Source organism: Neofelis nebulosa, chromosome 2 (assembly GCF_028018385.1).
Source record: "Neofelis nebulosa isolate mNeoNeb1 chromosome 2, mNeoNeb1.pri, whole genome shotgun sequence".
Taxonomy (NCBI): Eukaryota; Metazoa; Chordata; class Mammalia; order Carnivora; family Felidae; genus Neofelis; species Neofelis nebulosa.
The window spans coordinates 151,160,901-151,183,359 of NC_080783.1; the positions used below are offsets into that span (position 1 = coordinate 151,160,901).

General features: G+C 40.9%; 2 protein-coding genes across 6 annotated transcripts in view; one reads left to right on the forward strand and one right to left on the reverse strand.

The window, feature by feature from the left end:
• LOC131504475 (uricase) overlaps nucleotides 1–22,459 on the forward strand; it is an 83,316-nt gene that overhangs the window by 26,267 nt on the left and 34,590 nt on the right. Inside the window, exon 1 of one of the 2 annotated variants that reach the window (XM_058716804.1) lies at nucleotides 19,381–19,503. The exons of the other annotated variant lie outside the window; for it this stretch is intronic. Coding sequence (XP_058572787.1) covers nucleotides 19,396–19,503 — 108 coding nt within the window. The 5' untranslated portion in view covers nucleotides 19,381–19,395. Of the gene's footprint in view, nucleotides 1–19,380; nucleotides 19,504–22,459 lie in introns of those variants that run through there. 2 annotated transcript variants of the gene reach the window in all.
• On the reverse strand, nucleotides 3,893–21,285 carry DNASE2B (deoxyribonuclease 2 beta). 4 transcript variants are annotated; one of them, XM_058716802.1, is made up of 7 exons: nucleotides 18,537–19,161; nucleotides 15,254–15,431; nucleotides 11,828–11,909; nucleotides 9,221–9,382; nucleotides 8,031–8,228; nucleotides 7,584–7,639; nucleotides 4,230–4,372 (listed from the first exon to the last, which is right to left on the reverse strand). In XM_058716802.1, exons 1-7 carry the CDS (start codon nucleotides 18,647–18,649, stop codon nucleotides 4,340–4,342), a joined length of 822 nt encoding a protein of 273 aa, XP_058572785.1. In that variant the 5' UTR covers nucleotides 18,650–19,161; the 3' UTR covers nucleotides 4,230–4,339. The 4 variants fall into 4 exon arrangements, with proteins under 4 accessions (XP_058572784.1, XP_058572783.1, XP_058572786.1 ...); XM_058716801.1 differs by lacking the exons at nucleotides 7,584–7,639; nucleotides 18,537–19,161 and adding an exon at nucleotides 20,881–21,285 and having other exon boundaries at nucleotides 3,893–4,372; XM_058716800.1 differs by lacking the exon at nucleotides 7,584–7,639 and having other exon boundaries at nucleotides 3,893–4,372; nucleotides 18,537–19,143.

Here is a 22,459-nt window from a genome sequence, read left to right on the forward strand (position 1 = left end):
CCTCTCAATCTATGTGTGATTCCCTCTATCACAGCCTTCCCAGTAAACTTTTGCTCTGCACTCAAACGCATGTCTAGGCAGATCTTGCCATCTTTACATTCATTCATTCAACTCACATTTACTGCACACCCAGTGCTCCAGACAGGGCACAAAAGACAGGGAATTCGACAGTGAACAGGATGTAAAACTCCACTTTCCCTCATGAAGATCATATCACATAGTGACAAGTGCCAAAATAAAATAAATAAAGGGTGTTGCATTAGAGATGCTAACTTAGGGTGGCCAGAAGAGGCCTCTTCTAAGAAATTACTTCAATGCTGATGGCCTCACTGATGAGAAAAAGGCAGCCATGTGCACATATGGGAGAAAAGTTTTTCAGACAGCAGGAACAGTAAAGGCATGCCTTGAGGAATGGGGGTGAGTTTGGAGAGTTTGAGGAAGAGGAAGAATGGCAGTAGGTGAAGTGCAGTGAGTGGGTGGGGGAAAGGTGGGAGACTGGCTGGAGAGTGAGCCTGGGGTATATGCTGTAGAGCTCATGGGTCAAAGCAAGAGGTTTGGATAACACAGCTTGTATTTAATTTGAGCTGAATATGGCTCACTCTATTTTCTATTCCTTTGTCCTGACTCTGCCTCTAAATGTCATAGGGAACAAATGTAGACTATCCTCCACAGAATATATATTTGAAGAAATCTATCCTGTCCCCAGTGAGTCCTTTTAGGGATAGACATTCCCATTTCCTTCCACTGTTCTTTCTGCTGTCTCAGGAATCATACTATTCTGGCCAACGTCTTCTACTCATCCTCCACTCTGTGTTCCTTATAACAGTGATTATCTAGGTCACCAACACATGATAGAGGTTGTGTATTTCCTTAACCTTTCTAATACATGTTCTACTCACACATCTCAAGATTTTATTAGCTTCTTTTTCTCTTTGCAGCCAGTTATAATGACTTTTTGGCCAAAACCCCTGGATCGTTTTCTATATCATCTACTACTAAACTGTACCTCCCCTCAACCTATACCTCTGTGATGGCCATCGTGCAGGGGTTTTTTTTAAATTTGTTTTAATATTTATTTATTTTTGAGAGCGAGACAGAGCGTGAGCAGAGGAGGGGCAGAAAGAGAGGGAGACAGAATCTGAAGCAGGCTCCAGGCTCTGCGCTGTCAGCACAGAGCCCAATGCGGGGCTCGAACTCACAGATTGTGAGATCATGACCTGAGCCAAAGTCAGACACTTAACCGACTGTGCCACCCAGGTGCCCCCTTTTTTTAATTATTATTATTCAAGGGAAGAGTCTTATATTTATCTTTATTGTGTTTAGTATTACTTGGTTTAACCCATTACACCAGCCTTTCAAGGCCCCTTGGGAGGCAATTTTATCTGCTGGATCTGCTATTCCTCTTACCTGCTGGTCATGCTGGCAATTTCTTTTCTCTGGAATTACATTAGGTAGTTTCCAGCCAAACACAACCTAACACTTGTTTGTAAAGTACACTCCCATCTTAGACATGAGTCTTTAATTCCAGTATTTTAAACCATGGTTTAGAATTTAAATTTCATTCATTGTTATCTCCCATATCCTCCTCTTCCTCCCAAAGGGAATCAATGAAAACATCCCCTATAATCTCAAATGTTTCAGTTTCCTTCCAATGACATTATAATTCTGAAGATACTCCCCAGTGTCTCTATAGGAATCAGCATGACTGGGTAACAAGCCTTGGCATATGCTTGAGAAAGATAGTGATACTAGTTTCTTTAGTCTGTTGTAGCTGCTTCTAGCACATCACAATCATGCTACACACAATTGTAGCACGGCATGGTAAATGTACTTTCACAGGAAGCCATAGGAAGGATTTGATGGGAAAGAATAAGAAAGAGTACTGACACAGTTTCAAATATTTGGACACTTACTAAGAGTCTCATTCAGCTAAACCAATTTTTGGTTAGTTTGTGATTAAATACACTGTTTTATCTCCCAAAGAGGAGAAGAAATGACTAGAGGAACTGCCAACACCAAGCAAGACACATTCTTTCCTCCCAAGGTCAGTATTTGATATTCTTGAACTACTGAGGCTGTTCAATTCCTTTCCAGCATTTTTTCCTCCCTCAAGGAAGGTCTAGTCACTTCTCTGCTCCGCTTCAGTGGGAAGCACATCGTTAGTGTGCATTGCCAGTGGGCCAGCAACTTCTTTGTTTTCTCTCTGTCACATTCTTATACTCTTTATTGTACAGATTCTGATTTTGATTCTCCTCTTCTTTAGATTCTTCTTTTGAGCTCGAGATAAAACCACTTTTCTAGAAGGACTGGATTTACCTTTTGGGGGAAGCTCATACCTTAGTGTATATTTTCAGTCCAATAGAATTTCTTATTCAATTGACCTTTGCTTTCTTTTTTTCATTTTCATTAATTCCTATCTGTGCTGTTGGATTAAGATATGACCCTTTTCACCATTAAAGTCAGGATCTTGTACTTTTTGTTTGTTTGTTTTAAGTAGGCTTCCTGCCCAGAGCAGAGCCCAAAGTGGGGCTTGAACTCACAACCCTGAGATCAAGACCTGAGCTGAGATCAACGGTCGGATGCTCAACTGATGGAGCCACCCAGGCACCCCAGGATCTTATATTTTTAGTTTCTCTTTTAATCCTTTTTTGTTGGAATTATTTATACTCAGATACTTTATGTGAGAATAAAACATATTTTTCAAATCTCTTCATACATTCAAGCATGTAATTTAGCTAGCTAGTATTCAACAGGCCTTTCTTTAGCTTATCTTTGCTTCTGACGGGAAGACAAACTTAGCTTTTTCTCTACTTTTCATTGAACTAGTGCCATCATGTCCCATGAATTTTGGTGGTATTAAGACATCATATATATATTACCCTATATTGCATCATTTTCATTTATTGTCTCTTGGAATATAAGTAAAGAGCATAGCCTTAGAGTTCAGATAGACCTTCTATAATGTTGGGTAAGTTACTGAAGCTTTGTAGACCTCAGTTTCCTTGTCAGTAAAATGGGGATAATGATTCCTACTATGTAGCATTGTTATGAAGATCAAATAAGAAGATGTGGGTTGACTATTTACTACATAGTAAATGCTTAATAAGTGTTGGCTTTAATTATTGTGATTTCTTTTGTTAAATTGCAATTTTCTTGAAATTGAGAACTATATTTCAAATTTTCTTAAGCAGTTAGTTCTTACTACGAGTTTATTGCTGTTTATTTATATAATAGTCATATTTAGGGATAAGAACTCCCAAAATGAAACACACTAGAATTAAGATTGTTAGATTTGATTATGGCTTCTTTACTGACCCCAATTTGGTGGGTTGTTTTACTTTTTTCTCCTAATCTGACTTAACAATTTTTTTTTGAAAAATATTACTCATTTCTAAACTTCCTCTTGTCTTTTCTAACTTGGGAGGGAGATTCATATTCCAATTCCACCAGTATTTTTAAGTGTCAACCCCACCAGGCTTTGTGCTAGGTGCTTAAACATATCTACACATTGTTTCATAGATGAAAAAACCAAGGCTTAGAGAGTTCAAGGGAATATCCTAAGATCATATGATTAGGAAGGAGCAACTGCAAGAAAAATAAATAAGACTTAACCATAAACCAGTGAGAGAACTCTAAGAGGAATATGACTGAGTAGCATGAGGTACAGAGAGAGATTTTTTTTCTTCAACAAGGGGTGAGTAGAAGAGTCAGAGAAGTCTTTGTGAGGGAGATGAAGTTAATCTAGGAGATGTTCAGTCAATCCATGAACAGTCAAGAAGATTTTTTTCTTCCGTTTCTCCAATTCTCACTTGGCTATGTATAATGATTTATGCTTATGGCATATAATTGCCAAGTAGATAAATTTTCACTAAATGGAAGATAAAATGGCGACCACGGTAGAAAAGCATTTTATTTGATGATTTGTGACTATAAGTATACTCACAGGCTTTTAGTATATAAAGAATGGATCTAATGGAAGAAGACCCATTGTCAGTGCTGAAAATAATGGTACATATGTCCTTTCACCAAGTTTAGTTACAGTTCTCATAGTACAAAACCAATCCTTGAAATGCATGGTAAATATGCTGATTCTGGGTACAAATGAATCCTCCATTTCTGAAGGCTTGGTATGGGCTCCGATTTAAGTCTCCAATGCAGGTCCAGCGATTTTTGGTCTTCTTTTGGGAAACACACCATTTGGCATGATCTTGGTAAGAACTGAAATAAGAATGTCCAGATATCTTAATTGCTTTGACATTGTAGACATGGTAAGGAAGGGAGCAGTTTGAAGGAAGCTCTTGGCTCTTTCGCTGCCAGGTTTCTGTTAGCAAATGCGTCTTCAACCGTTGAGCCATCCAGGCTGCAAAGATGTCTAGGGTTTACAGGGAGAAAGATAGTGAGGTTAGTATTTATACTGAGATAGGTCCCTGAAAATATCCTCAGCAATGGAAATCATCATTCACCCCTGATATATGGATGTCACGAGCACAATAATAACAACATAATTGAGATAGTGGATGGGAGAACATTTTGTTAGTGCTAAAGTGTTATGCAAATAAAAGTTCTTATCACTAAGGTGATATTGGCGTTTAAAAATGTTTTCTGTTCCACACAAACAAGAGAGCAATATATGCCTTTGTCTTGAAAAGATCTTTAGACAGAATGAAGCTAGAGAAGTAACCAGGGGCCAGCTTCAAGGGCTCTTTGCATATCATGCCAAAATGTTTGGATTTTCCTGAAATCAAGGAGAGAATTAAAAAAAAATTAATGTTTATTTATTTTTGAGAGAGAGACAGAGTGTGAGTAGAGGAGCGGCAGAGAGAGAGGGAGACACAGAATCCGAAGCAGGCTCCAGGCTCCGAGCCATCAGCACACAGCCTAATGTGGGGCTCCAACCCATGAATCATGAGATGGTGACCTGAGCCAAAGTCAGATGCTCAACAGACTGAACCACCCAAGCGCCCCTCAATGGGAGAATTTTTAGAGAAATGTTAGTGGAAAACTGATAACAGAAGCTGATTTTTGATCATAAATATCAGTTGGGAGGCAACGTGCAGGATGAATTGAGAAAGGTGTATTAGATTGGAGATAGGGAAAACACAGGGTTGTCACAATAATTGTGACAATAAACACAGGCATGGACTAAGGCAGTGGCATAAAGTTTGGAGAGGAAAAGATAAATGTGAGTGTTACTAAGGACCTAGAACTGATTGAATTTGATGACTTGCTAGAGCAGTAAAGAAAAAGGAGGGATCTAGAATCCTCAGTTGACTCTGCAGAATATAAGAAAAAGAATAGATTTGTGGGCAATAATGATGAGTTTGGCACGTTGAATTTGGCATGGCTATACCACCCCCAGGCAGCAATGTCCCACCCACTATTGAATACTGCTGGCTCTGTCAGTCCAGAGGTCTTGAGAATCGCCTGAAAGCTTATTGGAATTGCATAGAATGAGTATATAGAATGAGATAAGGAAGAGTGGAAGACCACGTGGCAACCCAGTCACCTAAGGAGTAGGCAGAGGAGGAGGACCTAGTTAAAGAGACTTAAGAGAAGTGGGAAGAAGACCAAGAGACTGCACACTCCCAAAAATCAGGGAGGGAGAGTGTTTCAGGAAGAAAAGGGTTTTAACAGTGCCAAATTCTGCAGAGGCTATTTCTGTCCTGTTGATTTTTGGATCTCTAGTGCCTAATACAGGGCTTGGCAAGTGGTAAGCATTCAGTAAATTTTATCTAGTATAAAAGGAAGGAAGGTAGCAAGAAAGGAGGGAAGACAGTGAGGTCAACTAAGAGGGTCACTGGTGACTGGGGAGAGATTGGAGTGTCTACAGACAGAGATGCAAAGACTACAGTGAAGGAGCATTGAGCAAGTGAAAGCCCATGAAGAGTCTTTAAAATTATTTTTTAATGTTTATTTATTTTTGAGAGAGAGAGAGAGAGAGAGAGAGAGAGAAAGAGAGACAGAGCATGAGTGGGGGAGGGGCAGAGAGAGAGGGAGACATGAGATCTGACGCAGGTTCCAGGCTCTGAGCCTTCAGCACAGAGCTTGACTCAGGGCTCAAACCCGTGAACCACAAGATCATGACCTGAGCTGAATTCGGATGCTTAACCCACTGAGCCAGCCAGGTGCCCCCTGAAGAGACTTTTAGAAAGAAATTTGGAAGAAAAGAAAAAAACAGAGATATAGGGGATCTAGAATTGAGGGAAGATTTTTAGGAATATTTGTGTGCTAAGGGGACCGAGCTTATAGAGTGGGAAAATTGAAGTAGAAGAGGGAGAAGAGATCTAGTGTTTGAATCAAAGTATTCTGAGACTGGGATAGGTTCCAAGGCACAAGAGGTGCACTGCTTCTGTTGGGATAAAAGGAAACTCGTGAAAAGGAATAAAAACAGATAAGATTGTTGAGGGTGTGTGTGTGTGTGTGTGTGTGTGTGTGTGGTCTTTTTAGTCACTGAAAAAAATGTTTTTAAATTTATGTTTTGAGAGAGAGGGATCAGGGGAGGGGCAGAGAGAGAGAAGGAGAGAGAGAATCCCAAGCAGGTTCTACACTGTCAGCATGGAACCCAATGCGGGGCTTGAACTCACAAACTGTGAGATCATGACTTGAGCCAAAACCAAGAGTTGGAGGCTTAACTGACTGAGCCACCCAGGCGCCCCAGTCATGTTTAAAAGATGTTTATTTATTTTGAGAGAGAGAGAGAGAGTACTAGAGCGAGCCGGGGAGAGGCAAAAAGAGAGGGAGAGAGGGAATCCCAAGCAGGCTCTACACTATCAGTGCAGAGCTCGATAGGTACAAGGTTCATAGGACCCGTGAGATCATGACCTGAGCTGAAATCAAGAGTTGGATGCTCAACCAACTGAGGTGCCCCAGTGCCCCTTTTTAGTCATTTTTAAAAATACATGTATAACTGGCACACAATGTTACATTAGTTTCAGGTACAGAACATGGTGATTCGACAGCTCCGAATGTCATGCTATGCTGACCACAAGTGGAGACACCATCTGGTCACCATACAGCACAATTACAATACCACTGACTATGTTCCCTCTGCTGTACCTTTCATCCCATGACTTATTCATTCCACAAACTGGAAGCCTGTACCTCCCACTCCTTTTTGCCCATTTTGCCCATTCCCTCCATCCCCTCCCCTCTGGCAGCCACCAGTATGTTCTGTGTATTTACGGGTCTGTTTCTGCTTCCGTTTGTGTGTTCATTTGTTTTGTTTTTAAGATTCCACATATGAGTGAAATCTATGGTTTTATCTTCCTCTGTCTGACTTATTTCCCTTAGCATAGTACCCCCTAGGTCCTTCCATGTTGTCACAAACGGTAAAGTCTCATTCTTTTTATGGCTGAGTAATATTCCATTGTGTATACACACCACATCTTCTTTATCCATTCATCTATTGATGAACACTTGGGTTGCCTCCATATCTTAGCTTCTGTAAATAATGTTGCGATAAACATAGGTCTGCATATATCTTTCCGAATTAGTGTTTTTGTTTTCTTTGGGAAAAGGCCCAGTAATGGAATTATGGGATCACATGATATTCCTATTTTTAATTTTTTGAGGAACCCCCATACTTTTTTGGGTGGAGTGTGTTCTTGAGGTGGTTTCTCTCTGGTGATCTCTGTTCTCTCTATGAAGGAAAAAGAGAGGCTGAGAATGAGGAGGCAGCGTAATATAAAGGACTTGAGAGTAAAAGAGTCTTAAAATAGCTGCTTAGGGAATGGAAAAAAGAAGGAGACAACTGTGGTCCTGTGCCCAACAGAGGCTGGGGACTGCAAATTTTCACTGACTCCTGGCTTGGATGGTTGTGAGATATTTCCCTGGTTGGATCAGCAATTGTGCTATTCAAGCAGAGCAGGCGAATGTTTGGACTAATTTGACTTCCCTTTTCCCTTTCCTTCCTTTTTCCTCCCTTCTCTTCTACTTCTCCATCCCCAAATAATCAGAATAGTTCTGCTATACAATCCAAAGTGAGTCCAACAGCAGAGTCATATATATTGTTTGATCATGGTCTTTCATACCGTCAAGAAAAGAACCAGACTTTGCAAAATGGAGGAATTTTTGGCCCCGGGCTGACTGAAGTGCAGTGAGGTGCCGGTCAGGGATCTCTGATGAGCTGGATCTGGAGCACAGCTGGGGCATATGAATGAGCTCCTGGTGAAAGATGGCTGGGATGGAACAGCTATAAATGTTTGGGTTACAGACCAAGAGCTGAGAATCTGAATGGAGAAACAAAGAAAAATTGAGAATTAGGATACAGATGGAAATACTTGTTGATACTATAGATCTTGTGTGAATTAAAAAACACAAAAACAAAAACAAAAGTATTTCTTTTTTAAGCCAATAGCCTTCAAATCACTTTTGGTTAAAAAGTATTTTTGGCCATTCCAGCTTGGGATCTTAAAGGAAGATCATCTGACTTGGAGCTGTCAGGTTGGTGGCCTACAGGCAACATGTAGTCAGCACATTTATTTACTTCATTATATTTAGAGAGAGAGAGAGAGAGAGAGTGCACATGCACCCGTGTGTGAGCGGGAGAGGGGTGGGGGGAGGAGGGAGAGATTCCCAAGCAGGCTCCACACTGTCAGGGCAGAGCCTGATGTGGGGCTTGATCCCACAAATCGTGAGACTCTTGATCCAAATCAAGAGTCAGAAGCTCAACTGACTGAGCCACCCAGGTGCCCCCACAATTATTTTTTTTAAATAAGATTGAGATCATATTCTCTTCCCAACTCTCTCACATCCTCCCACCCTAGATTTCTAGTTTCTCTTGAAAAGTATGGAGATCTGTAACCATTAGGTCTGCTTTTCTGCAGAGCCACATTGCAGAGCTGAGACTTTTGAGGGGAGAGTCAACATCCCTGTTTGTCTCTGTCCCCACTGGCCATGCAGCGTTGCTTGCCTGTTTCACCCATTTTTGTTACCTGCCAGGCCACGCTAGACATTTGAAAATACCACCCCTGATCAATTTCAAAGACTTCTTTGGTGGATCAGGAAACAAAGGTCTAGTAAGTGAATCTCCTCAAGGTCTCACCATGGCAACGCCCATGTTAGAATCTAATAGAATCTAGGTTATACAGTGTTAATGAATAGAGAAACGGATGAAGTAATAAATTTATTCATACATTTCCAAATCCCTTCTTTAACACTGCTATCTCTCTCTCTCTCTCTCTCTCTTTTTTTTTTTTTTTTTAACATACTCTAATGTTACCTAGTGCTTCAAACTGGTTGTACTTAAAAGTTATGCAGATGCCAGATTGTCCATGTCTCCTCCCTGTGGGTGGGTAATCATAGCCTTCTTCAGGAGCTGGAGGAAATCTGGGGATAGAATGAATCAGCCAAAATCCCTGCACTCGGTTCCACAGCAGTAAACCTACCAAAGATACAATTAATATAGGTAAATTAGAAAAATAAAGCTCCTTTTAAAGATAGGGTTCAAAGCTGTAACATTTAAGCCCATTTGTACTTCAGGCTAATATTTTACTCTGTTAATAATCACAAAGATCATGCTTGCTTTTCAAAGATTTCAAAACTAACTTGGGCACACATCACATTGCCCCATTACTGATAATAAGCCACCACAAAAGAGAGCCAGGACAGCCACCCTGTGAAGAGTTAAGAGGAATTTCGTGTTGAAACCACAAGGAGAATTTGTTTTGGTGGAATGCAAATTCGCTAAATTGGAATTTGACCTTGTTAAACTACACAGTCACCTGGTAAGCTTCACATAATGAGTTATCTTTACCGCTAAGCAGCTAAGCTGTTTTCAAAAGCCAGCTGAAAAAGAATTGAAAGAGAAAGTATCAAATGAAGAAATGTACTTGCGATAGTTCATTGTAAGACACTGATGGTCACTTATGTGTAGAAGAGTTATCAACTCCACAAGCCCAAAAACAGAGACAGAGAGAATGAAAGAGAAGCCATGCCAAAATGACCCAGTTAATTGTGTTTAGTGAAAATCTCTAGAGCAAAATGACATGAAAACGGAAAGGAAGAAAACAGAAAGATTTTCATTTTGTGTCATGGCAAAATGAATCCTACCCAACAGGCATCAGTGACTATTTCTGTGTTTATAAATACATCGGGATAGTTCTGGTACACTGACTAGACTTTCCAGTTTGCATATGACCATGCAAATATGAAATTATTCATGTTTACCTTATTGTTAGAGTGGAAACCACATGCTTGCCAGTTATTTCTTTTGCAAAAAACACACTTGAAGAAAGCATGCTATTGGTCTCTCATTCCCTGTGTCCAGGTGGAAAATGTCCAATGTTCTGTTGCCAAACAGAGCTGGATGACCTTCAGGGGCCCTCTTCTGCCCAGATGAATGTACTGTTGGCCTGAAATCCTAACCTCCTGGTACCAGTGCCACCGGATGTCAGGGCACCTGTTGCCAAAGAGAACTCCTGCACTTGACATGGGGTCCCGTTCCCTTTGTGGTCTTTTTCCCAAGCCCTTTTAGCAACGAACAGGGTGGGGGTTGTTAGAGGAGAGGTTGGAGAATGTGGTGTATTACCAAAATTGCTGTGTTCCAAGCAAATAGGACCATCAGGAGGGCAACTTGGCTAAATAAAAAGCTTTCATTACTCATGATATTTGACAGCCATTACAAATTACGTTCTTAATCGGAGGTGGCCAAAGTGGCAGCCTACTGGCCAAATCTATCCTGCAGATACATATTATTATTCTCAGAGAATATTTTTAAAACTTTGCATTCATTGCCAACATTTAAAAATTGGGGAGATTTTCCACAAATGCTAATTTTCAACATCTGAAAAATCGCATCCCTCCAAAGCAACCTGAGTACTACAACCTGAGTACCTTTTCACCAAGCATGCACCCTCCGGTTCTTCAGTTCCCTGCTAGTTTAGTCCACCTGGCTTGCTGACATCCACTTGCCTGCTTCTGAAGCCATTTGAGTTTGGGACCTTCTTTTTTTTTTTTTTCTTTTTTCTTTTTTAAGTTTATTTATTTATTCTGAGAGAGAGAAAGAGTAACTCCTCCTGTCAGTGAGGAGCCTGATGTGGGGCTGTAACTCACGAACTGTGAGATCGTGACCTGAGCCAAAGTCGGCCGCTTAACCGACTGAGCCACCCAGGCGCCCCTCATAAATATGTTTTAAAATACATATTATAGGAAAAGTGAGTAGAAAGGATTAATGCGATTATCTAATGGGTATTAAAATTACAGATTTTTTTTTTTTTTTTGCTTACTGGCATTTTGAATTTTTAAGTAATACATATACATAGTTTATAGAAAAATGCCAAAAATTACTATAATAAAATTCTTAAAATATATTAACTATATATAAAAAAATTACCAAAATATAAAAAATATATTTAAAAGTAATTTCCTTTTTTTTTTTTTTTTATTAAAAGTACAAAAACGTTTACTTCAAAAGGAACTATACACTAAAAAGAGTGAATTTTACTCTATGGAAATTATACCTCAATGAACTTAACTGAAATGTGTACACACACACACACACACACACATACACACACATGCGCGCGTGCACACACACAAACACTATATAGATTGGCTGGTATTCCCAGTAGAATTCTGGGATTTCTGCTATAGAGCATATATTTTTGTGTTAAGAAATAAAGTAGAATTTGTGAAAAGGAGATTTCCAAGTGAAATTATATAATTATAACCTGTGATATAGAAATCAAGAATTTTGATAGCTCAGAATAAACCATTAAAAAGGAAAGCTATTTCTTCAGTGTGGAAAAAAAAAAGAATATTCAAGATAGAATACTTAAGAGAATGTTGATTTCCAGTAGAAAAGACAAACCAAGAGCCTTTGTCATACCTTTAGTGTGTCCATACTTTCTGCTGTAATTCACAGATGTAGGGACTCCATCATTGTATATTAGATAGGCTGTGTTGTTATTCTGCAGGAGCACATTAGGGTTATAATGATGTAAATCTTACGCTCATAAATGCTCACAACATTTCTACCAGCTACCCAGTCTGCAATACAGAGCTTTCATTAATACACATGAGAAATCATCCGTTATCCTAATAGACAGCTTCCCCATCAGACTGAATTCTGTGACAGGCAAGGGAGGGAACAGAAAGTCCATTCTTAACTGTGCATGGTTTCATCCTATGTGACAGGGGCCCTGTGCATCATGATGTGCATGTGAAGGTACTATTCCTATTTCTCTTGGCTGTTTTGGACCTGTGTTTCTCATTTGGCAACCACTGTATAATAAAGGAGTACTTAAATATTTGTTGAGGAACAAATATTTGTGTAGGAACAATCGGCCTAGGATTACACCTGGATTTTTTTCCATTGATATAGGCACCATGGCAGAACTGGCTGTCAGGGTCTGCTTTCCTCTGCCTACGTTGTGCTTCACAGCTTGGTCATAGTTTTGTGTTTAATCAGGATTCCTCATTCTCTGCTCCCACTACCTCCCTGCAGGGGAGGATTTCCCTTCAATTCATTTCTTAGTGTCACTTCACCTTTCTTGCTTGATATTTCCCTGCTTAGAAAAAGTAGTGAAATTGAATGTGTGATATTGGATTGCCTCTGGTAAGGCAAAATATGAGTAAATTTTCTAAACAGTTGGCCAAATCTCTGAGTAAAAATGAAGCTATTATTTTGATGGTATCTCTTTTGTCATGTTTTGGAAGCTTGCTTGTATTTATTCTGTGTGGTTCCTTTTCGTTTGTGTCACGATGCAGTGATTTTTACTGAAGCCAATAATATTGATATTAACAAAAATCTCAGGGACATAATTAAAAGCAAGAAAGGAAAACTCATCTCCTTAAAAAAGGCTCTTCTTTTTGTCTCAGGAAAAAAAAAAGCCAGTAATTGAGTTGTTTACAACTGCTTAATTATTTGAGGTAATCTAAAACCTTTTTTTTTTTTTTTTAATGCACCGTATAGTCCGTGTAGCATTCTCAGCTATTATATTTAGAAATATCCAGGAAAAGAAGCTGTTTTCTTAGCCTCATTTTCACAACTGACTATAGCTATTGTTGGCATTCATATTCTCTGCTGGAAGACCCTGACAGTTGTTCAATGAGCTGGCGTTGAATGTGGTCATGAGGCCATTGTGTGCCTTTGGCATGCAATGCGAAGGGGCTTTGGGAAGAATCTTTGAGGAGCTTTATTCGTATAATAGACGAAGTGTATTATTCTAACCAGGAGTATAACAGCTAGCTAAGGTTAAATGGGAGGCAGCCCTAGTGAAGAAAGGCTCTCTGATAAAAGGGGAAGACCATGGACTTAAGGATAGGTAGGCCTAGGCATGTCCTTCTGGACAGCTTTGTTTCTAGAACACATAAGCTGGGTACTATTTTGACTACTGGATGTTGAACAAGACTAGTACAATCTCTGCCCCTAGTCTAGCAGGGAATATAGACAGGCAGGCACAGGCAACTACAATATAGTTTGATAAGCATTACTACGAAGGTGTATGGAAGGTTCTTATTGACAAAGGCAAAAGAAGGGAAACAGTTCCAAATGTAACCCACGTATTGGCCTAGGTCATCTTGACATTTGAGATTTAAAGCCAGTTGCCGTGATCTTGCATTCTGCTTTCTGATAGAATCCCAGACCAGGAGGTGGGGGAGCTATGTTCTCACTGTCACTTCTGGCACACAGACCCAGCTTCCAAAGAACACCCGATCTCACTTAGGTGTCCCCACTATTGTTGTTCCTCTTCTTTTGGCTCTATGCCAGTCAGACATGGAAATCAGCCCCTTCCCTGTCATTTTCTTCCCAGAATCCCTCACTGAAGGCCTTATGTGTGATCAGATTTCGCTGAAGGTACAAAACATGGAATGGTTTTACATCACCACCTGGCCTTGCCTCTAGTCTCTCTCTGGGTTTCTTATACTTTTTAAATCCTAGCTTTCATCCACTCTTTTTTATTTTGCAGAGCATTTTAGCTCTCTTGCCCTCCTAGGCTCTGGGGCCACTTTTGTGCCTCCAAAGATCATTATTATATTCCGCCAAAGTAAGAACCATCTGTCCCAACTAAGGTAAAAGACAGAGGCTCTACAATGTTGCTCTTTCCTTTCTCTCCCCGGTGGGGAAGGGAACAACAGAAGTGTTTATTTTCTCACTAATGGGTTGTGCTCCCAGCCTCCATCCCCAAACTTGGAAAACAGAAGCAGCTGCAGGCAGTTTGGACTTTACATAATAATCTATTAATTGAAAGCAGGGTTGCTGCTGGGTTTAAATAATTTTTAAAAGCACCTACAACAGGGCTTGGTCCATCACATGTACTCAGACACTTTTAAAATACATTTTTACTTTGTAATTTGGCTCTGAAGGCTGGTCTTCGTGGCAGACGAATAAAAACATGAGTATTAGTGCACACAGTGACAGCTCTCTGCACATTTTAAGTAAATACTCAGATATGCATGTGCCGCAGCGCTAGGATCTAACACATTATTGTTGGAAATCAATGAATTGACATATGTAAAGGCCTAGCATACCGTAAGTGCTGAGTCATTTTACACATTTACCTCTCTCTCAGTGATTGTTAGGAAGGCATATATGCGTGTAACTGAATATTATTGTATGATTTTCCTTGTCACCCCTGGTTGGGAAGCAGTATCTTGCCACTGAACGGCAGATGGTGCCTGGATCATTGGGAGACTGCCCACATTGAGCCAGCAGGCCTACTTACCTATGCCTCTTTGGCTGGTTAGCGCATTGCCTGATCAAGTCCAGATAGCAGGTTTAATCTCCACTCAGGCAAGTGAGTTCTAGGGCATCGAACTACGGCCCTAGCTCTCAACCTCCTACTTGGAAAATGATAAATGAAAAGGAAGACCAGGTAGAACCCTTCGTTTTGGCCCCCAGCACTCATCACCACCATGGCATATGTAACCCATACTTCGTGGTGTATTAATTGCTGATCTGTATTGCATTATAATGGGAGAGGGCTTCTTACTATTTCTATTAGAGGTCTAAGACAGCAAGTACGGAGTGAATTGGCAGAGTTTGGCAGCCAGAAGTCTTCCATACGTAGGTAGTTCACACCTTACCCGGTGACACTATGGGATATAGTGCTGAATGTGCCCATAATCTGGCATCGCTGTAGAGTCTGATGACATATTCCTGAAGGTCTAAGATTGATTCAGATTGGGTGCTAGTTTACTTCAAGTTGCTAGGATTAGGGGTTAGGTAGTTTCGAAGTCAGAATCTTTTGGAAGCTTTAGATTCTGTTTATGCATTTTATGTGATTCAGATGAATGATAAACTGTAACATACCTCAGAGGCATATGCTTCATATAGCTGTTGTAATGTCCTTCCCAACACACTGTTGGTGGTATTCATTAGTTGCTTACTCCTCCTCCAGCTCCTGGTTGTAGAGTCTAGGTATAGGTACTCTAACCCCGTCTGTCTGCTTTCCTTGTCTTGCCTTTTAGGTAACTTATAAAAGGCAAACCTAACAAAGGAAATAATTATGAATTACTAACACTTATTGACAGCTTCTCTGGTGACAGCCACTGTATTAAGCGTCTAACTATATCATTTTACTTATGTTCCCTAAGTCTAAGGAAAGGGATTTGCTCAGGATTTCTGTCTCTTTTCTCGCCCTTATTTTTCTCCTTCCCAGAAAGGAATGAGACTCTGACTGGACGTGTCCTAAGACATCAACTGGCCTGGTGGGTGGGGTCCCTGTTGTGGAAGCCCATGTAGGTTGACAGTGGCTCTCTTTTGTTTCCACAGGCCATATGGCTGCACTGGGGAGAGAATGAAGCCCAGGCCTGGACTGGAAAGGCCTTGGATGTGTTTTTCTCTTCTGCCCCAAGTGCTTGGCACGCTCATCTCTTTGCAGTTGGCTGGCTGGGTCCGAGATTTGGGTTTGGCTTTCAGAGTAGACAGAGGCTCCCTTGAGTCTCTGGCCTAGGCCACGTTCTTTAGCTCAGCTTTTCAGACCACTCTGCATTGAGGATTCAGGGCCAAGACCAGCTCATTAAGCAAGCATTTTGTTGTCCTTACTATTATCTCCTTGTATATCTTCTTTGGGTATCTCACAGGGAGGGGAGGCGGTTGGGCCCGTATGGCAGGTAGGCACTCTTGGATCATGTAACCCCGGGGCTTCTCAAATGTGCTCTAGTCACATTTCAGGCCAAATCATTCTTTGCTGTGGGGGCTGTCCTGTGCATTGCAGCATCCCTGGCCTCTACCTATCAGATGACAGTAGTCCTCCTAGCTATGCCAATCAAAACCGTTTCCAGACAATGTTGAAAGTCCCCAGAGGGCAAAATCACCTGGGTCTTGCCAAATACCTCTAATAGCAAAAATCCCACAATGAACCATCAAATACCCACAAGGAGGCAAACATTCTAATGCATTCACTATGACCACACGATGACATCTCACACTGCCCGTGAACGCTTCATGTTATTCACTTGGTTCTAGTCACTCTTATGCTTCCATTTATTTACACGAGCTCTTTCCTGCCCTGTGCATGCGTTCTTACTCTCAGAACAGGGTCCTCACATGTGGCAGCAAACATAAAATTATTCTTTGGTGCCGACCTGATGTTGCTCTGCCCTTTTACTCTCACAGTGAGTTGTAGCAGCTCGAGACTGTGCCTCCCCGTCTGCTCAGCTCAACATTCTCTCTGATGGGTATTGCTGAGTAATGTGTCCATTCATTTGCAGCAAAAACAAATGTTATGTATTGATCACAATTTGGTCGCTCACCAGTGAAGGGTTTGAGAACCATCAGGGTCACAGCATATCAGTTGAAAACTAGTGCTTTTAAACATTTTTCTTGAGTAACCGTTTCCAGTTATATTCTGAAGTTTCCTCAATCTGTTTGTAGCCCACACCTCCATGCTGAGGTCCAGATAAGCCTAAATGCAGAGATATCCCAGAGACTTCCAACTCCATATTTTTGAAACCAAGTTTATAATATTTCGCTCCAACTCTGCTCTTCTCCTGCAGACGGGACACACATCCACGCAGTCAGAGAAGCCAGCAATCTGAAAGTCTTTCTTAACTTCTCCCTCTCTCCTACGACCCTCAGCCCATCTGTTACTGAGTTTTCTCAGAATGTTCCTTCCTCTCTATTTCTACTACTGCGTCTTTAAACTTTAAACTGATGAGGTCCACACATCATCTCATCTGTAATGCTGCAAAAGTCCTGGTGAGTCCATGACTCTAGACTGGTCTCCATGCAGTTGGCCTTCACCGTACCACCAGTGAGCTTTCTAAAATACAAATCTGACTATGTCACATCCCTGCTGGAAGGTCTTTTGTAGCTCCCTTTGACAGTCAAATTCAGACGCTGCAGCCCAACACACAAAGCCCTTCATGACCTGGCCCTCACCGCTCACTGAGCTTACCTCCTGCCATCTCCCACCATTCTCCTGAAGCACCAGCAACACTGTTCTTGAACCTTCTCCACTGCTTTTTGCCTCTGTACCTCCTCATTGCTCCCTCATTGGCTTGAGATGCCCTTGCATCTGCCTTGTTTTTCTAACCAGCTCACGGGGTGACTGGGTGGCTCAGTCAGTTAACCATCCGACTTAGGCTCAGATCGTGATCTCACCGTTTGTGAGTTTGAGCCCCGCATTGGGCCCTCTGCTGTCAGCGCAGAGCCTTCTTGGGATCCTCTGTCCCTCTCCCTCTGCTCCTCCCCTGCTTGCTGTCTCTCTCTCTCAAAAATAAATAAACATTAAAAAAAATCTAACCAGCTCATAATTGTTCTTAAAACTTAGCTCAAAACTAGTTTGGGGGCTCATGCTCCCTAGAGGCCCCATCTATACCCTCACCACATAATTGAGCTCCTTGAGGGCAAGTGCTATGTTTCATTCATATTTGTATTTCAAACCTCAGCACAGGGCCTGGCATGAGCTCAGTAACTGCTGAGAGACTGAGTGTCTCTGTGTTCTCAAGCCTGAAGTTTACACAAAGCTTGATGCCAATCATAATGCTCAACCTAAACACCCTAATTAAAGAGTGAAAAAGCGATCAAAGCGTTAGAAGAATCCATAACCATAATGCAATGCTGTGTTGAGTCTCTTCCACAGCGTGAAGGAGGCCAAGGACCTACCACCCACTCCTGTGCTCCTGTGCTGCCCTAATAAACAAGGTTAACCAAACACTGCTGTGTTCGATCAAGCCCTCTTTCTCATTCTCAGAAGGAGAGGCACAAGGTCCCGTGTCAGAAAAAAAGCAATCTGCCTTCTCTCCTTTGCAAATCTCTGAAAGGATGTTGGAAGGGTCCCGTTAGGGAAGGTGCAATGCAATGAAAGGAACCTGCCAACTGACCCCCCACATCTGGGGCCACCGGCCTTGGCCCGCTGGGAGAAGCGAATCAGGTCCACCAGGCACTGCTTGGCAGCTTTCTCAGGTGGAAGTTCCTTTACTCAGGACCTCTCTGGATATTTGGTCCATGTATGTACTTTAATTTCCCTTCTTTTTAGAAGGGAGAGGGAGGGGGAAGACTCCTTGTGGAACTTTACAGTGAGCCAGTTTGCCTCCCATACTCTGGCTTTCTATTTGCATGCACAAATCCTTCCATTTCATTTACCTACCAATCCACGGCTTTGCCTTCTTCATTTCTGCACGATATTGTTGTCGCCTCCAGGACCCCAAAGAGGGCGAAGAAGAGCAAAGGAAGGGCTGTTCTTAGAAGTCTGGCTGTCATTTTTTTTTTTTTTTTTTTAATCTGCCACCTATATTCTACACCACAGCAGGAAACTTGCCCCCGGACGAGGAGTCTGAGTTTCAGGTCTCACTCAGGCTGTGCTGGCTCTGATGTTTTGTTTCCGTTTGCCTCTGCTGTTCGCTGTTCGGGCATTTTCAGAATGGGGCGAACCTCATGTAATTGTGTGATTCTGTCACAACATGCCAGCGTGACTCCGGATGCCTTTGTGCTGACTAGTTTGCAAAGTCATCAAAAGTCCCAGAGAGGAAAATGGGATACACAGTTAACTCTTCTGAGGGAACATCATGTACTACGAAGTTCGGTGGGCAGGGAAACTCCATGTTGATAAGTAGAGGTTGAATTAAATGTATTTCACGTTTTCCCCTCACGATTAGCCTCTCTGTGAGTGAAAGCAAATGCTTGCAGTTCACACATGAAGCAGAAATGACAAAACCTTAAGTCTTAGCAAAAATTAGGATCTATCACTTCTAATATTCTCAATCTTAAGTAAACTTTTCCTCAAGTGGACTTCAAAGGGTTGCCTTAAAGAGCAATTTAATTATGTTCTACGAAATATACATTCTACGAAATGTTAATTACATTCTACGAAATGTTTACTTATTGCCTCCACCTCTGGTTTTAGCCATTCAACTTGGTGCTCTACTTTTGAGAGGCCTTGGTGTCCAATTGGTTGTAATGCAATCGGGTAAACATATTGACCGCTCACCCTTCAGGTCAAATAAAAAATGTTACAAACATCTGTTTTGCCCAAACTATTCTTTCTCACTCTTGAAACTAAATTTGAAGTTGAAAGCCAAAAGAAAATGGCCTATTACCACAATGACTATAAAAAGGTGAGACCATTCTCTTTTTACAGGAGGGGAGGGAGGAGACAGGCATATGAAAAGGATTTCCTTAAGTGTATGATGCTTTTGACTCACTTCTTAAAGATGCTCTCATAATTAGGAGCACTTTACCAGAAGGACAGCTCTGATCTATCCCTTGGATTATGGATCCAGACCACTTAGGGACCCACACCAAACCGGCATCTTGCAACTCAGATCACTTCTGCGTTGAACTCGAATTGTTCAGGATTCAAGGTTCGTAGGAAAGGGAGGGCCTGAGGCTCTATTTCTAAGACAGAGTTTTGTTTGGGGTGTCTGGACCATGTACCCACATTTTCCTGTGGTGCTTGCAAAAGGGGCAGAATTCTGGGTCTTAGCCCAAACCTGCTAACTCAGAATTCTCCCAGTTGGGCTTAGGAATCTACATTTTTTATAAAGTTTGTGGTGATGCCAGTGCACTCGCAACTTTGAGGCTTGCTGCCCTGAGCCAAGGCTGTACCTTATCTGACAGGTTTGCAACCAATCAAGTTAGAAAAAAACAAAATAAAACAAAACAACATTTTTTTCTGATCATTCCTCCATGACTATCATTTTGTTTTATATATGTTTTTATTGCGTTCAGAAAAAAAAGATTTCAGCAACTGCGAACTTTTCATCAATTTTTAAAAATTGTCATAGCATGAGGTTTATTTTTCTAAGTTAAAATGAAATAAAATTATTTTTATCTTGTGATAGCTTTTGGTATTACAATGGTAATAACTAAGTACATGAGGCTTAGGATTTATTGATGCATTTAGAGAAGATAAGCAACTTGTTTTCAGTTATGTAGACTAAAGAACCTTTGTTGAATAGGATATAAAGTAATTCCTATTTTCTCCTCATTGTATGCTTAGCACAGTGCCTGGCCAAAAGTAAATGATCCACAAATAATAGCTAAGATTGTTTTTACTATAACCTGAGCCCTTCCTGTGGTTGGGGGACATCTGTATTAGGATGCTATTTGCTAAATCCAATTTTATTTCAAAGTCTGGAAAAATGCTGTTAGGTTGCTTTCTTTCAGATGTAACTTTCAGGAAGCTTTCTTCTTATCTCTCCTTGTCGCTGACCTGATGGCGCTGATTGTCAGTCAACAAGCTTTATTATGCAATCACCAGGTATCAAAAGCTGTACTGAGGGGCTCCAAGGATTTCAACATTACCCTAAAGCCTAGATTCCAGTATGTCCTGACTTTCACTAAAAATGGCAAAGTACTGTTATGGAAAGAAACTGAATTTGGTGGACGGAGAAAATGCAAACAGGATAGAATGGTTTTCACGTTACCCTCTTTTGAAGCCCGAGGAGCATACGATTACAAAAATACCACATATACCTTCACGACATGATTACCTCTAAAAATAGCAGAAAACCCCTTCATTATAAGTTGGCCCAGTGTAGTGAACAAGGTAGAGTTCTTCACTTGGTAATAGGCTTCTTATTTTGTAGTTGAAGGTTTGTATTCATTCATCTAGTAATTCTGGAAAATCTCAGTCCCGATCTCTTTGAAATTGTGCCTCTTCCACATTCTCTCTTGTCATATTGTCCTGGTACATTCTATGTCTCTTGCATATATTCCGTCTCCGGTGTCTTCATTAATCCTGATTCTTTATTTGGATCTATCTATCTTTCCGTTCTCGAGTTCTCTCTTAGGCAACATTAATCTGTTACTTAATCTATCTCTTTCAAATATCTAATTATTTCTTCAGTTGTGTTAAATCTGTTCCTTAATGCACTTATTAATGTATTAAGAAGTTCTTTGGTTTTTTGTTTTTTTTTTTTCCCTTCAAATTTACTTCGTCTTTTTTCTGGTCTCTTGTTTTTTGCTCAAGGGAAGGTACACCCTTGTCTCAAGAAGGAGCTATGCTCAGGGGCGCCTGGGTGATTCAGTTGGTTAAGCATCTGGCTCTTGGTTTCGGCTCAGTCATGATCTCACAGTTTGTGAGTTCCAGCCCCATATCGGGCTCTATGCTGACTGGAGCCTGCTTGGGATTCTCTCTCTCTCTCTCTCTCTCTCTCTCTGCCCCTCCCCTGCTCGTGTTCTCTTTCTCTCGAAATAAATAAATAAATGTTTTTTAAAAAGGAGATATGCTCAGTCTTCTCTTTTTATTTCTGTAAAGATAGTAAAGATATTATTTTATATTTTGTGTTTGGTGATTCCAGTATCTAGAGCCTTTGCAGGTCACACTTCACTGTCTGTTGTTTCTGCAGCTCTCTCTCATGACACCTTGAAAGCTACCCTGTGTGCTTTTTTTATTTTTGGCTGTGAATTCGTATTCTTTGAAGCTTTATCTGTAAGAACTTTTTGAGATTGAGATTAAGTTGGGTTTTTCCACACCCTGGTCTATGCTGGCTTCATCAAAGTTTAGTCATCCTGTGAGGACTTCTGGAAGTCAGGCTGCCGGCTTTGTTTAGTTATTTTCAATAGCTTTTTGAGGTGTGATTTACATGCCAGAGAGTCTATCTCTTTAACTTAATGTTCAAACTTTTACAAGACCACTTCAGATACTGGATACAATCTAGAATGTGAAAAACCGAAGGAAAAAGTTGGTACTCTTGTTGCAGGAGGAAGGGGAGGGGACTTGAATTATTTTGATGAAAATCGATGAGACAAGCAACATGATTCAGGCATTTGTAAAACAAAGAATTGTTCATGAAAAATGTTGTTAAAGGAAGCTATAAGTAGAATTAAAGGAAGAGGGTCAGAGAATTTTATTTTGTTAATTCCTACTCATCATTCATAGCTCTATGGATGCCAGTCCCTCCTGGAAACTATCTTTGATCTCTCTTAATCTGGTTTAGGTATCCCAGACTTTGCTGTATTTGTTCAATTAGAGCAATTATTACAATGTATTCTAATTACTTGGTTAATTTTCTGAGTCTTCCTCTCAAGAGCAGGGTCAGCCAAATCTGGCCCACTGCCTGTTTCTAT

Excerpts from the sequence above, each read along its gene's own strand:
- DNASE2B (XM_058716800.1), bottom strand. The coding sequence starts at position 18,649 with ATGACAGCCAGACTTCTAAGAACAGCCCTTCCTTTGCTCTTCTTCGCC. Across the intron at positions 15,432-18,536 it reads GAAGGCAAAGCCGTGGATTG|GTTTGCCTTTTATAAGTTAC; the intron begins GTAGGTAAATGA and ends TTCCTTTGTTAG. Across the intron at positions 4,373-8,030 it reads GTCTGGTTCTTTTCTTGACG|ACATCTTTGCAGCCTGGATG; the intron begins GTATGAAAGACC and ends TGTAAACCCTAG.